We start from the raw sequence: 14,428 nt of genomic DNA, 5'->3' as shown, positions 1-14,428 counted from the left end.
AATATCTCGGTGTTCTTGCTGGCAAGAAGGTCGTTTTCCTTATTAGCCACATCCAGGCTATTAGAGAACTTACGGGCCCTGGCGTTCCCCATTTTCACCTGTTTCTGCATAGCCATCATACCGAACAAAGTCTGCATAGATATACATGAATACTGGTTAGACCGATCGCCTGGTCGGACGAAGGCAAGAGCAAATAGTATGAGAGGATTCATGAGTTAGAAAATAAAAGTCACCTCCATGGCAGATTGGGGAAAGCGGCTGAACACATCCTTTTGGGACAGACCCTTCGCCGCCTCAAGGTCTTTCGGAGTCCACATGCTCCTGCAATACGCCATGGCGGTCTGGCCATCCTTCAACATGGTCTCGTTCGGTTTCACGAACGTCCCATCCGTTCGGGTGTACCGAGGAGCCCATGGTGGTAAAACAGGAATAGAAGGAGAAGTAGAAGCAGAGGCACCAGCTGCAATAGGCCCGGAGGGGGCAGGAGCTCTGACTGGGCGATGCAAGAGAGCGCTCGGCCCAGAGACTCGGGTCCTTCTTACAAGAGGTTCCTCCTTAAGGTTGACTCCACCGTCAGGATGAGGCCTTTTGCCTCGTTCTTTGTCCCAAGCACCCCCAGCGGCAGCAGGGGTAGTAGTGATTTGTGGAGATGTGCTCGGGTTGGTAGCAGGGGTGCTGACAACAGGATCAACAGCCACCGTACTCGGGATGGTGTCAGAGATGGTAGCTGAAGAAGAGGCTGATGCAGGAGAGGAGGTTGCTCCAGCAGCAGAAGTGGCTGGGGAAGTATTTTTCCTCCTACCGAAGGAAGGAATCTGAAGCCTGCTCATGGTATAGCCGAGGGATGAGAGGGCTAGAAGGTTGTCTGAAGTGAGGAGGTCTGAGCAAGAAGGAATATCGTTCAGAACGTATTTCTTCAAGTAATTACTCCTATCCCTGCAAACACTGTAGCTCAAGTCATCATAAGGTATGCCTAAGGAGCGACATAAGAAAGTACAAAAGCGAGGAACACATGTTTCACAGGGACAATCGTTTTTATGAGATTTGAATTTCTTATATGAGGAGACAGAACAGACGCCAAAGGCGCTCGGGATTGGGTAATCCTCTGCAGCCGGCGAAGACCAGGCCCCACTAACACCCACAATGTTATCCCTCCAACCCTTTTCAGATTTGATTGTATCCGTACATATGGACATCTTGTCGATCGGGTAGAGGTGGTAGAATGGCTCGTTAGTTCAGATCTTACTGACCTTATAGCAAAGAAGAAGATCTATGAGGTCAAGGTCCAGACTTCTGTCACGAATCAACAGTAACATAATGGACATGATTCTAAAGAAATTGGGGTTTACCTGCAGGGGGGATATCCCCAGTCTATTGAAGACATAATTAAACAAGGGATGCAGAGGGAACCTAACGACATTCAGTTGAAGGTTTGTAAATAAAACCTCGCCGGGAAGAAGGCCGGCACTGGTCATAATATTAACATCCTTAGGGCAAACCCTAACTTGGATGTTGTCAGGAAGTCTAAGTCTCATACGAAGAACATCTAGATCTACAACCATGGTGGAAGCGATTGAAGGATCTAAAAGGGTAAAAAGAAGTCTGCCGAAAGTAAAAAGGAACAAAACTAACCTCTGAGGTAGAAAGCAACAAAGAGCACTGCAAGATCGCTGGAAGAATGACTCTTGAAGAATTTCACCGGAAGAAATTTAGCACTGTTCTAAAAAGATGAGCGAGAGATTTGACTGATGATGGAGACGGTAAAAAGGCATGAAGTGGCATTCTAGAGCCTTATAAAGGCGAGGTGGACCCGAGGGCCGAAGCGTCAGGAAGGCGAGAAATAAATCGAGCCCCGGAACATTGATTCCGGATCTGACCGTCCGTTCCCCCATATGGGTTTCTCGAGCCGTCAACATCATGATGAGACGCCTTCAATAATTACCCCCTTATTAAACAAGGGGTAATTATGGGGGCAGTTGAGGAGGCCCGAAGTGACATGGGCCGGATATGACCCGCAAACGCGACATCCGGTCCGTGCAGATGGGTCAAGCCTATAGAGAAACACTGCCATATGGGCCGAACGCGAATAGCCCATCAAAGATGACCAAAACTCACAGAGGAACGGGCCTAGATCTAGCAGTCCATTAATATTTGTAAGTATCTATAAATAGGAGAAGTAATGGATAGAGCAGGGGAGATATTTTTTTGGTTGAAATGTAAGAGTTCTAGAGAGAGAAAGAAAAAACGAATTTCTTGCATCTTCAGTACTATTCTCACGCTTCGAGCACACTCTGTGTGCAGTCTCACTCTCATTTCTACTTTTTGTGACACCCTTTCACACTTCTACCCTCTAAATCGCTTTCGCTTTCGCTTATACTTTGTGACTTAGAAACGGTATTCACCTATTCACAAAAATAAAAATCTGACTAGATTTGTATTTTTATAATAATGAGACGGGTATTATCCAGTAATATAGTTAATAGAGACAACTTATAGTTTTTCGAATAGGGGTGGCGATATTTAAATTTCCTTGGACTAATTTATCAAAATAAATAAGTAAATAAAAAAATAAATTGTGAGGCCCACAGATTAAATTATTGGAATCCATAATGTTTTTTGTCGGAATTTTATTATAGGGATTATTCCCAAAAAAATGAAGTTTTGAACGTTAAGGGTCAAAATAATGGTGTCAAAATCAAAATTTCCAAATTAATTGAGTTTTATCAAAATCTGACTGGGATATGAAAATTTACTGTACAATATCTTTTGATTCCCAAATTGCCTATTAAGTAACACAATTTTTTTGTGATCCGTAGTCGCACTCTTATTTTATTCTTAGTGACTTAATTTTGTTTCTTTCACACTTTCGTCCTCTAATTCGCTCTCGCTTTCGCTTACATTTTATGTGACTTGGAAACAATATTCATCTACTAACAAAAATCAAAATCTGATTAGATTTGAATGGTGCTGAGTCACACAATCTTTCTCGATTAGTACTGTTCTCACACTTCGAGCACATTCTCTGTGCAGTCTCACTCTCATTTCTACTTTTTGTGACTTAATTTTGTCTTTTTCACACTTCCGCCCTTTAATTCGCTCTCACTTTCGTTCATACTTTGTGACTTTGAAACAGCATTCCCTTATTCACAAAAATCAAAATCTAACTAGATTTGTATTTTTATAATAATTAGACGGGTATTATTCAGTAATATAGTTAATAGAGACAACTTATAGTTTTTTCGAATAGGGTTGTCGATATTTAAATTTCATTTGACTAATTTATCAAAATAAATAAGTAAATAAAAAAATAAATTGTGAGGCTCACATATTAAATTATTGGAATTCATAATGTTGTTTGTCAAAATTTTATTATAGGGATTATTCCAAAAAAAATCAAGTTTTGAACGTTAAGGGTCAAAATAATGGAGTCAAAATCAAAATTTTCAAATTAGTGGAGTTTTATCAAAGTCTGACTTGGACATGGAAATTTACTGTATATTATCTTTTGATTCCCAAATTGCCTGTTAAGTCGTACAATCTTTTCCAATCCGCAGTCTCACTCTTATTTTTATTCTTTGTGACTTAATTTTGTTTCTTTCACACTTTCGCTCTTTAATCCGTTCTCGCTTTTGCTTACATTTTATGTAACTTAGAAACGGTATTCATCTACTTACAAAAATCAAAATCTGATTAGATTTGAATGGTGCTAAGTCACACAATCTTTCTCGATCGGCATTGTTCTCACGCTTCGAGCACATTCTATGTGCAGTCTCACTCGCATTTCTACTTTTTGTGACTTAATTTTGCCCATTTCACACTTTCACCCTCTAATTTGCTCTCGTTTTCGCTTACACTTTATGTGACTTAGAAATGGTATTCACCTATTTACAAAAATCAAAATCTAATTAGATTTGTATTTTTATAATAATGAGACGAATATTACCCAGTAATACAGTTAATAGAGATAACTTATAATTTTTTCGAATAAAGGTGTCATATCTAAATTTCCTTTGACTAATTTATCAAAATAAATAAGTAAATAAAATAAATAAATTGTGAGGCCCATATATTAAAATTGTTGGAGATTCATAATGTTCTTTGTCAGAATTTTATTATATCCTACGATCTGTTGTGATTAAATTATTGGAGATTCTTAATGTTTTTTATTTGTCACAATTTTAGTTTATCCCATTTTTAGCCCTGTTTTTTCTGTTAGACTATTTTGGATTTGAAAAACTACAATTAAATTATACCTACAAAAGACAAATAAGTCCTATATATTATTATTTTCCTAAAGATTTTGATTTTTTTTTCATTTAAGTTCTAAATCAATCAAATTTCCATTTATACCCTTAATAGTTGACTAATTAAATATGTCTAAAATTTTTCTATCAGCATTTTTTTGTTTTCATTTCATATATTTATTTTCAAAAGGATAAAATTATATTCAAACTGTTTCAATAAGAAAAATTATAATATTTTATTTATTTTTAATAGAATTTTTAATTTTTGCGTGTTAAAAATGACTGTCATAAAATATACAAAAGAATTTTGAAATTGAATTTTAATTAAATTAATTACAATTAAAATTTATAATATGATATTCATTAATTAACTAAAATGTCAACACGTGGAAACGAAAAAATGAAACAAAGCTTTAATTGCACACTGTAGTCCTATTTGATAATGGTATTAGTAAAAAATAGAGTTATAGGAAAAAAGAAAAAAAAAGTGAAAAATTGAGTAGTTTAGAAAAGAAATTGAAAAGCATTTTGAAAAGGGCTTATGGATTGCTGTTAGAATGTTAAAAACACTTTTAATTTAATAGTAAAACTGTTATAAAAGTGCTGTCAGTAAAACACAGCTAAGCGTTTGGTGAAATATTGTATAAAACACTTTTTATACTTGAAGCACTTTTAAATTTGTTTGGTAATAATATTGCTTAAAATACTTTTATTACTAATTTTACTATATTACTCTGACACTAAACATACACTAATTCCCTAATATTAAATATTATAAAATTTAATTAAGTTCAATAATTTATAAAGATCAACTTGTATTTTTTTTATTTTTAAATATCACATATTTTGTTTATGATATCGAATTTGTATTGAGTACTAAAATATAAATGAGTTAAACATATTTTAATGATGATTAAATTTGTATTTATTTTGGGATCTTCCAGTAATAAAATAAGCAAATTTATTTATATGCTATCTAATAATGAAATTTAATAATATAATATTTTGCAATATAGACAACATTTCATAAGATAAAACTAAACACTTTAACCAAAATTAATAATCTTATTACTTTTTATTTAACATAATAGTATAAATGTATTATAGTTATTTTAAAAATAAATTACAAATCATAATTTATTAAAAATTAAACATCTAACAATTTTATAATTGAGAGTCCGTAAATAAACTGAGATTGGAAGGCTGCAGAGTCCCAAAATAAATTAGAATTTTAGTTTGTTTCAGAGCCCATAGAGTTTGTTATTTATTTGTAGAAGGGATACAATTGTATTTATAAAAAAATATAAAGGGATTAAATTGTCTAAAAGAAAATTAGTTACCTAAAAACAAGGACCTCTATCCTAATGCAATTTTAAAAGTTACTATTCCCAACTTCACTTAAATGCGCTTTTTAGACCTAACTTCTATCATCTATAAGAGCTTTTTTTCCATCAAACACATTGCACTGCCAGTTTTTAAAAATAAAAGTGCTTTTCTGTAGTAGAGATTCTAGAGAAGCAACCCAAACACCCACTTATTAAAAATTTATATGATTTTTTATTTATTTTCTTTTTAAAAAAGGTAGGACTTAATTGTACTTTTCTTTTCTATTATTTGGGCATCTTTTCCTAGTTACTACTCTGATTCCTCTGTCTCTCTCTCTCACACAACTCCTCCCACCCAACTCCAGTTAGGCCCTTCCAAAATTAGGCCAGGCCATTCCAAAATTAGGCCATTCCAAAATTTCTCTGCCTTTTCTCTCTCTAACTTTCTCCATCCCCACTCCAGTTAGGCCATTCCAAAATTTCAGCTTCTCTTTTCAATGGAAGCTCTTACTAGGCTACCTTCATCTCTTATGCTGCCCAATTCTCAAAGGTCCAATTCATCATTCACTCCATTTTTCCCTCCAAAAACCCAATACAACCCAAGAAAAAATCATCAGTTATAGTTTTTTCGAAGAGGGGTGTCGATATTTAAATTTCCTTTGACTAATTTATCAAAATAAATAAGTAAATAAAAAAATAATTTGTGAGGCTCACATATTAAATTAATGGAATTCATAATGTTCTTTGTCAAAATTTTATTATAGGAATTATTCCAAAAAAATCAAGTTTTGAACGTTAAGGGTCAAAATAATGGAGTCAAAACCAAAATTTTCAAATTAATGGAGTTTTATCAAAATCTGACTTGGACATGAAAATTTAATGTACATTATATTTTGATTCCCAAATTGCCTGTTAAGTCGCACAATCTTTTCGGATCCGCAGTCTCACTCTTATTTTTATTCTTTGTGACTTAATTTTGTCTCTTTCACACTTTCGCTCTCTAATTCGTTCTCGCTTTCGCTTACATTTTATGTGACTTAGAAATGGTATTCATCTACTTACAAAATCAAAATCTGATTAGATTTGAATGGTGCTGAGTAGGACAATCTTTCTCGATCAGTACTGTTCTCACGCTTCGAGCATATTCTGTGTGCAGTCTCACTCACATTTTTACTTTTTGTGTCTTGATTTTGCCTATTTCACACTTTCACCCTCTAATTCGATATCGCTTTTGCTTTCGCTCACACTTTGTGACTTAGAAAAGGTATTTAGCTATTCACAAAATCAAAATCTGATTAGATTTGTAATTTTATAATAATGAGACAAATATTACCCAATAATATAGTTAATAGAGACAACTTATAATTTTTCGAATAGAGGTGTCAGATATCTAAATTTCCTTTGACTAATTTATCAAAATAAATAAGTAAATAAAAAATAAATTGTGAGGCCCACAGATTAAAATTATTGGAGATTCATAATGTTCTTTGTCAGAATTTTATTATATCCTACTATCTGTTGTGATTAAATTATTGGAGATTCATAAATTTTTTTTTTTTTTTTTTTTTTTTTTTTTTTTTTTTTTTTTTTTTTCTGTTAGACTGTTTTGGATTTGAAAAACTACAATTAAATTATACCTATAAAAGACAAATAAGTCCTATATATTCTTATTTTCATAAATATTTTGATTTTTTTTTTTTTTTCATTTAAGTTCTAAGGCAACCAAATTTCCATTTATACCCTTAATAGTTGACTAATTAAATATGTCTAAAATTTTTCTATCAGCATTTTTTTTTTTCATTTCATATATTTATTTTCAAAAGGATAAAATTATATTCAAACTGTTTCAATAAGAAAAATTATAATATTTTATTAATTTTTAATAGAATTTTTAATTTTTGTGTGTTAAAAATGATTTTCGTAAAATATACAAAAGAATTTTGAAATTGAATTTTAATTAAATTAATTACAATTAAAATTTATAATATGATATTCATTAATTAACTAATACGTAAACACGTACAAACGAAAAAACGAAACAAAGCTTTAATTGCATAATGCAGTCCTATTTGATAATGGTATTAGTACAAAATTGAGTTATAGGAAAAAAGAAAATAAGTGAAAAATTGAGGGTCCGTTTAGCAACCGCTTTTGCTTCATGCTTTTGTTTTGACCTGAATCATAAGCAATGTTTTTTCTTTAGAGTGCGTTCAACACTATTTCGAAACTTGTTTAGTAACACAAATTTGTTACAAGATTTTTGAAAACAAAAACATGAAAGCATCGGGTCTGTTTAGTTAATGCTTTTGCTTTGTGTTTTTTGCTTTTGCTAGCGTATTGTAGCGAAACAAAAGCACGAAACATGTTTAGTAATATTTGCTATGCTTTTGAATAGTACAGAAGTGCTTCCAAAATTAAGACCAAAATTGAAAGTATCAAAATGATACTTTTGTTTGCTTCTGCACTGCAGCAAAGCACTGTTCATATATATATTTCAAAAAAAAATTATTTTTAAAAAATTCTTTCTAAAATAACATTTTAAACTAACCATTTAAAATTTCAAACTTGCAGCACTTTTTACTAAACATGCTTTCATATTTTTTTGTTTCTAAAAATCTTGTAACAAATTTACCTTACCAAACAAGTTTCTAAATAGTGTTAAACACACTTTAAAAGTAATAATTGGTTTTACTTCGGATCAAAACAAAAGCACAAAGCACCTATGGTTGCCAAACGGGCCCCGAGTAGTTTAGAAAAGAAATTGAAAAGCACTTTAAAAAGGGTTTATGGATTTCTATTAGAATGTTAAAAGCGCTTTTAATTTAATAGTAGAGCTGTTATAAAAGTGTTGTCAGTAAAATACAGTTAAGCGTTTGGTGACATATTATATAAAGCACTTTTTATACTTGAAGCACTTGTAAATTTGTTTGGAAATAATGTTGCTTAAAGCACTTTTATTACTAATTTTACTATATTATTCTTACACTAAACATATATTAATTCCCTAATATTAAATATTATAAAATTTCATTAAGTTCAATAATTAATAAAGATCAACTTTTTTTTTTTTTTTTAATTTTTAAATATCACTTATTTTGTTTATGATATCGAATTTATATTGAGTACTAAAATATAAATGAGTTAAACATATTTTAATGATGATTAATTTGTATCTATTTTGGGATCTTTCGGTAATAAAATAAACAAATTTGTTCATATGCTATCTAATAATGAAATTTAATAATATAATATTTTATAATATAGACAATATTTCATAAAATAAAACTAAACATTTTAACCACAATTCATAATCTTATTACTTTTTATTTAACATAATAGAATAAATGTATTATAGTTATTTTAAAAATAAATTACAAATCATAATTTATTAAAAATTAAACATCTAACAATTTTATAATTGAGTGTCCGAAAATAAACTGAGATTGGAAGGCTAGAGATTCCCAAAATAAATTAGGATTTTAGTTTGTTACAGAGTCCATGTAGTTTGTTATTTGTTTGTAGAAGGGATACAATTGTATTTATAAAAAATATAAAGGGGATTAAATTGTCTAAAAGAAAATTAGTTACCAAAAAACAAGGACTCCTACCTTAACAAAATTTTTAAAATAAAAGTGTTTTTCAGTAACAGAGAAGCAACCCCAACCACCCACTTATTAAAAATTTATATGATTTTTTATTTATTTTCTTTTTAAAAAGGTAGGACTTAATTGTATTTTTCTTTTTTATTATTTGGGCATCTTTTCCTAGTTACTACTCTGATACCTGTGTCTCTCTCTCTCTCTCACCCAACTCGTTACGGTTCCACCCAACTCCAGTTAGGCCATTCCAAAATTTCTCTGCTTTCTCTCTCTCTAACTTTCTCCATCCCAACTCCAGTTAGGCCGTTCCAAAATTTCAGCTTCTCTTTTCAATGGAAGCTTACTAGGCCACCTTCATCTCTTATGCTGCCCAATTCTCAAAGGTCCAATTCATCATTCACTCCATTTGTCCCTCCCAAAAACCCAAAACCACCCAAGAAAAAATCATCACTTGCAGTTTTTCGAATAAGGGTGTCGATATTTAAATTTCCTTTGACTAATTTATCAAAATGAATAAGTAAATAAAAAAATAAATTGTGAGGCTCACATATTAAATTATTAGAATTCATAATGTTCCTTGTCAAAATTTTATTATAGGGATTATTAAAAAAGAGGCTCACATATTAAATTATTAGAATTCTTAATGTTCCTTGTCAAAATTTTATTATAGGGATTATTAAAAAAAAAATCAAGTTTTGAACGTTAAGGGTCAAAATAATGGAGTTAAAATCAAAATTTTCAAATTAATGGAGTTTTATCAAAATTTGACTTGGACATGAAAATTTACTGTACATTATCTTTTGATTCCAAAATTGCCTGTTACGTCACACAATCTTTTCTGATCCGCAATCTCGCTCTTATTTTTATTCTTTATGACTTAATTTTGTCTCTTTCACACTCTCGCTATCTAATTCGTTCTCGCTTTCGCTTACATTTTATGTGACTTAGAAACGGTATTCATCTACTTACAAAAATCAAAATCTGATTAGATTTGAATGGTGTTGAGTCACACAATCTTTCTCAATCGGCACTGTTCTCACGCTTCGAGCACATTCTCTGTGTAGTCTCAACATTTTTACTTTTTGTGTCTTAATTTTGCTCATTTCACACTTTCACCCTTTAATTCGATATCACTTTCCTCACACTTTATGTGACTTAGAAATGGTATTCACCTATTCACAAAAATCAAAATATGATTAGATTTGCATTTTTATAATAACGAGACCAATATTACCCAGTAATATAGTTAATAGAGGCAATATAGTTAATAGAGGCAACTTATAATTTTTCAAATAGAGGTGTCAGATATATAAATTTTCTTGGACTAATTTATCAAAATAAATAAGTAAATAAAAAAATAAATTGTGATCCCAAGTATTAAAATTATTGGTGATTCATAATTCTTTGTCAGAATTTTATTATATCCTACTATCTATTGTGATTAAATTATTGGAGATTCATAATGTTTTTTTTTGTCACAATTTTAGTATATCCCATTTTTAGCCCTGTTTTTTCTGTTAGACTGCTTTGGATTTGAAAAACAACAATTAAATTATACCTATAAAAGAGAAATAAGTCCTATATATTATTATTTTCATAAAGATTTTGATATATATATATATATATTTTCATTTAAGTTCTAAAGCAACCAAATTTCCATTTATAACCTTAATAGTTGACTAATTAAACATGTCAAAAAATTTTCTATCAGCAAATTTTTTTTTTTTTTCATTTCATATATTTATTTTCAAAAGGATAAAATTATATTCAAACTGTTTCAATAAAAAAATTATAATATTTTATTAATTTTTAATAGAATTTTTAATTTTTATGTATTAAAAATGATTGTCATAAAATATACAAAAGAATTTTGAAATTGAATTTTAATTAAATTAATTACAATTAAAATTTATAATATGATATTCATTAATTAACTAATACGTAAACACGTAGAAACGAAAAAACGAAACAAAGCTTTAATTGCACAATGTAGTCCTATTTGATAATGGTATTAGTAAAACATAGAGTTACAGGAAAAAAGAAAATAAGTGAAAAATTGGGTAGTTTAGAAAAGAAATTGAAAAGCACTTCAAAAAGGGCTTATGGATCTTAATCTTATTAAAAATTTATATGATTTTTTATTTATTTTCTTTTGAAAAAAGGTAGGACATAATTGTACTTTTCTTTTCTATTATCTGGGCATCTTTTCCTAGTCATAGTACTCTGATTCCTCTCTGTCTCTGTCTCTCTCTCTCACCCAACTCCTTCGACCATTTTTATTTGGGCATCTCTGCCTTTTCTCTCTCCAATTTTCTCCATCCCAACTCCGGTTAGGCCATTCCAAAATTTCAGTTGCTCTATTCAATGGAAGCTCTTACTAGGCCACCTTCATCTCTTATGCTGCGCAATCCTCAAAGGTCCAATTCATCATTCACTCCATCTTTCCCTCCAAAAACCCAAAACCACCCAAGAAAAATTCATCACAGAATCCAAATTACCAACTCTGCTAGCTTCCTAGACTTGGAACCCAAATCAAAACCAGAGTCCTTGAGCTTTGACCTCCCAAGGCTCGATCCATCGGACCGGTCCCGGTTTGATGTGATCATCATTGGTGCCGGTCCAGCCGGCCTTGGCCTGGCGGGGCAGGTGTCAAGTTATGGAATCAAGGTCTGCTGCGTTGACCCATCACCACTTTCTGCGTGGCCAAACAACTACGGTGTCTGGGTTGACGAATTTGAGAGCTTGGGGCTTGAAGATTGGTTGGACAAGACATGGTCCATGGCTTGTGTCTATGTCAGCGACGACAAGGCCAAGTACTTGGACCGAGCCTACGGAAGGGTGAGCAGGAATGGACTGAAAACGAAGTTGTTAGAGGGTTGTGTGTCGAATGGTGTCAAGTTCTTGAAGGCCAAGGCTTGGAGCGTTGAGCACCAGGAGTTTGAGTCTTTGATTGTGTGCGATGATGGGAGTGAGCTAAAGGGTAGCTTAGTCATTGATGCTAGTGGGTTTGCAAGCACTTTTGTGGAGTATGACAAGCCAAGAAACCATGGTTATCAGATTGCTCATGGTATTCTGGCAGAAGTTGAGAGTCACCCTTTTGATTTGGACAAGATGCTTCTAATGGATTGGAGAGATACCCATCTGGGAAATGAGCCGAATTTACGGGTTAGCAATTCAAGATTCCCAACGTTTTTGTATGCAATGCCATTCGATTCGAATCTGGTATTCCTGGAAGAGACTTCCCTGGTGAGCCGGCCTGTGTTGTCGTATATGGAGGTGAAGAAGAGGATGGTAGCTAGGCTGAGGCAATTGGGGATTAGAGTGAAGAGTGTGATTGAAGAGGAGAAGTGTTTGATCCCTATGGGAGGTCCTCTCCCCAAAATGCCTCAAAGTGTGATGGGCATGGGCGGGACAGCTGGGCTAGCCCATCCTTCGACAGGGTACATGGTGGCTCGGACCCTGGCTCTAGTCCCGGTCCTCGCCAGTGCCATTGCAGAGTGCTTGGGCTCGACTCGGATGATTAGAGGAAAGCCACTTTATAGTAGGGTTTGGAATGGGTTGTGGAATTTGGAGAGGAGGTCTATGAGGGAATACTACTGTTTCGGAATGGAGACACTATTGAAGCTTGATTTGGATGGGAGTAGGAGGTTTTTCGATGCTTTTTTCGACTTGGATCCTCATTACTGGCAAGGATTTCTGTCCTCCAGGTTGTCTCTGGCAGAGCTTGCTATGCTCAGCTTGTCTTTGTTTGGACATGCCTCAAATCCTTCAAGGTTTGATATTGTCACTAAGTGTCCTGTTCCCTTGCTTAGAATGATGGGTAATCTAGCACTTGAAACAATTTAATTAGTAAGATTGAATGTGAAACTAAACTTTTGATATACAAATAAAAGTAAGTCTTTGTTTCATGAATTTTAAAGACCGTATTTTAAAATGTTATTGGTATGTATACTGAAAATTTGCTGAATATGATTGATGCATGTTGATGTTGGTTAGAGGATTTTTCTACTCAAGTATGGTGTTTTTCTTGTAGATCATAGCCCCTTGCCCTTCATTTCAATTGTCATGTTTGATATCCTAATTGTTTCTATAGTTTATAATGGATTGTTCATATGGAAAAGTTTGAAGTGAGCCATAACACATAGATTGTTGTTCTGCAAGTGCATCCTTCATGCCAAGAAAATTTGTTACTGGATTTGAAGAGTGAGTTAGAAAATGAGGGTATATATAACATAATTTCCCTCCATCCTAATTGATGTAAAATAGGTCCAACAAAAAGGAAGAAAAAAAAAGAAGAGGAGGAAGGAATATGTATAGAAATAGGATGAATATAAAATAGTATAGAATATGATGTTGGTGGTTGATTACGAAGACATTTACTTCAATCTTACCACAATATCTATTAATAATGTAATTGGGATTTGCATATGTGCAAATGTTACTGGTGATTGTGCTTGCAAACATCATCCATGCTCTAATTTTCCTATTTAAATACTGAGTTAGTGACAAAAGAGAAGAGGCAGTATAAAAATATGGGAAAGTTGTTAATTTTTTTTTTTTCCTAGGAAAGTTGTAAATTAGGTCAGTGGAGTTGGGTTATGTGTTGGGGACTCATGTTCACCACCTCCGTTTGCTCTTCTTGAACAACAATATGAAGCTTACTGGTTCTCTTTTCTCTGCAATTTCCAAACCATAAATAATCATCACCATCATCTCTCCATCTGCAATTTCCAGTAAGAGTTTTGGAGATCATTCCTAATAGATGGGGTACGGTTGATAAGAAAATTTGCAGTTGTTGTTGTTGTTGTTGTTGTTGTGTTTTATTTATTTATTATTATTTTATTTTTAAAGATTTGAATCAACTAAAATTTGGATTTGAACAAAACTTAGTTTTCACCCACATAAACTTAAGGACAATATGACATGATCCACAACTCAAGTTGAACAAAAACAAAGCCAATAAGCAATTCTCGACTCAAACAGACATTTATTAGCTTGCCAATAACCAAGCATAAAACCTTACTGGAATATAACATCAAGACTCAAGAAGTCTCAACTCTCAAGATCAAGTGAATATACTACAAAGTTGAAGACATTATTATGTATATTGTGTAAGGGTAGATTGTTGGTAAAAAATATATGCTTCATGTGACATTTAAGATATAACAAAATGTTTATACTAATATGTCATGTGATAATTAACAATATGCTAAGAAACTATTAATTAAATATGCAACTCTATATTTAATTAAATATGCAA

At 32.4% G+C, this 14,428-nt stretch overlaps 1 protein-coding gene across 1 annotated transcript; it reads left to right on the top strand.

Annotated features, from left to right (window-relative positions):
- The first annotated feature begins 11,388 nt into the window (after positions 1–11,388).
- LOC132306308 (capsanthin/capsorubin synthase, chromoplastic-like) lies at positions 11,389–13,163 on the top strand. The gene has a single exon (XM_059803650.1). The coding sequence runs from the start codon at positions 11,533–11,535 to the stop codon at positions 13,012–13,014; it is 1,482 nt and encodes a 493-aa protein (XP_059659633.1). The 5' UTR covers positions 11,389–11,532; the 3' UTR covers positions 13,015–13,163.
- Positions 13,164–14,428: the final 1,265 nt, after the last annotated feature.

Source organism: Cornus florida, unplaced genomic scaffold (genome assembly GCF_030987335.1).
Source record: "Cornus florida cultivar Cherokee Brave unplaced genomic scaffold, ASM3098733v1 CherokeeBrave_3.0.0_Hap2_Chr05, whole genome shotgun sequence".
NCBI lineage: Eukaryota > Viridiplantae > Streptophyta > Magnoliopsida > Cornales > Cornaceae > Cornus > Cornus florida.
This window is presented reverse-complemented; position numbering and strand designations above follow the sequence as displayed.

What these genes read in the sequence shown, in the direction of transcription:
- LOC132306308 (XM_059803650.1), top strand. Translation starts at nt 11,533, where the DNA reads ATGGAAGCTCTTACTAGGCCACCTTCATCTCTTATGCTGCGCAATCCT.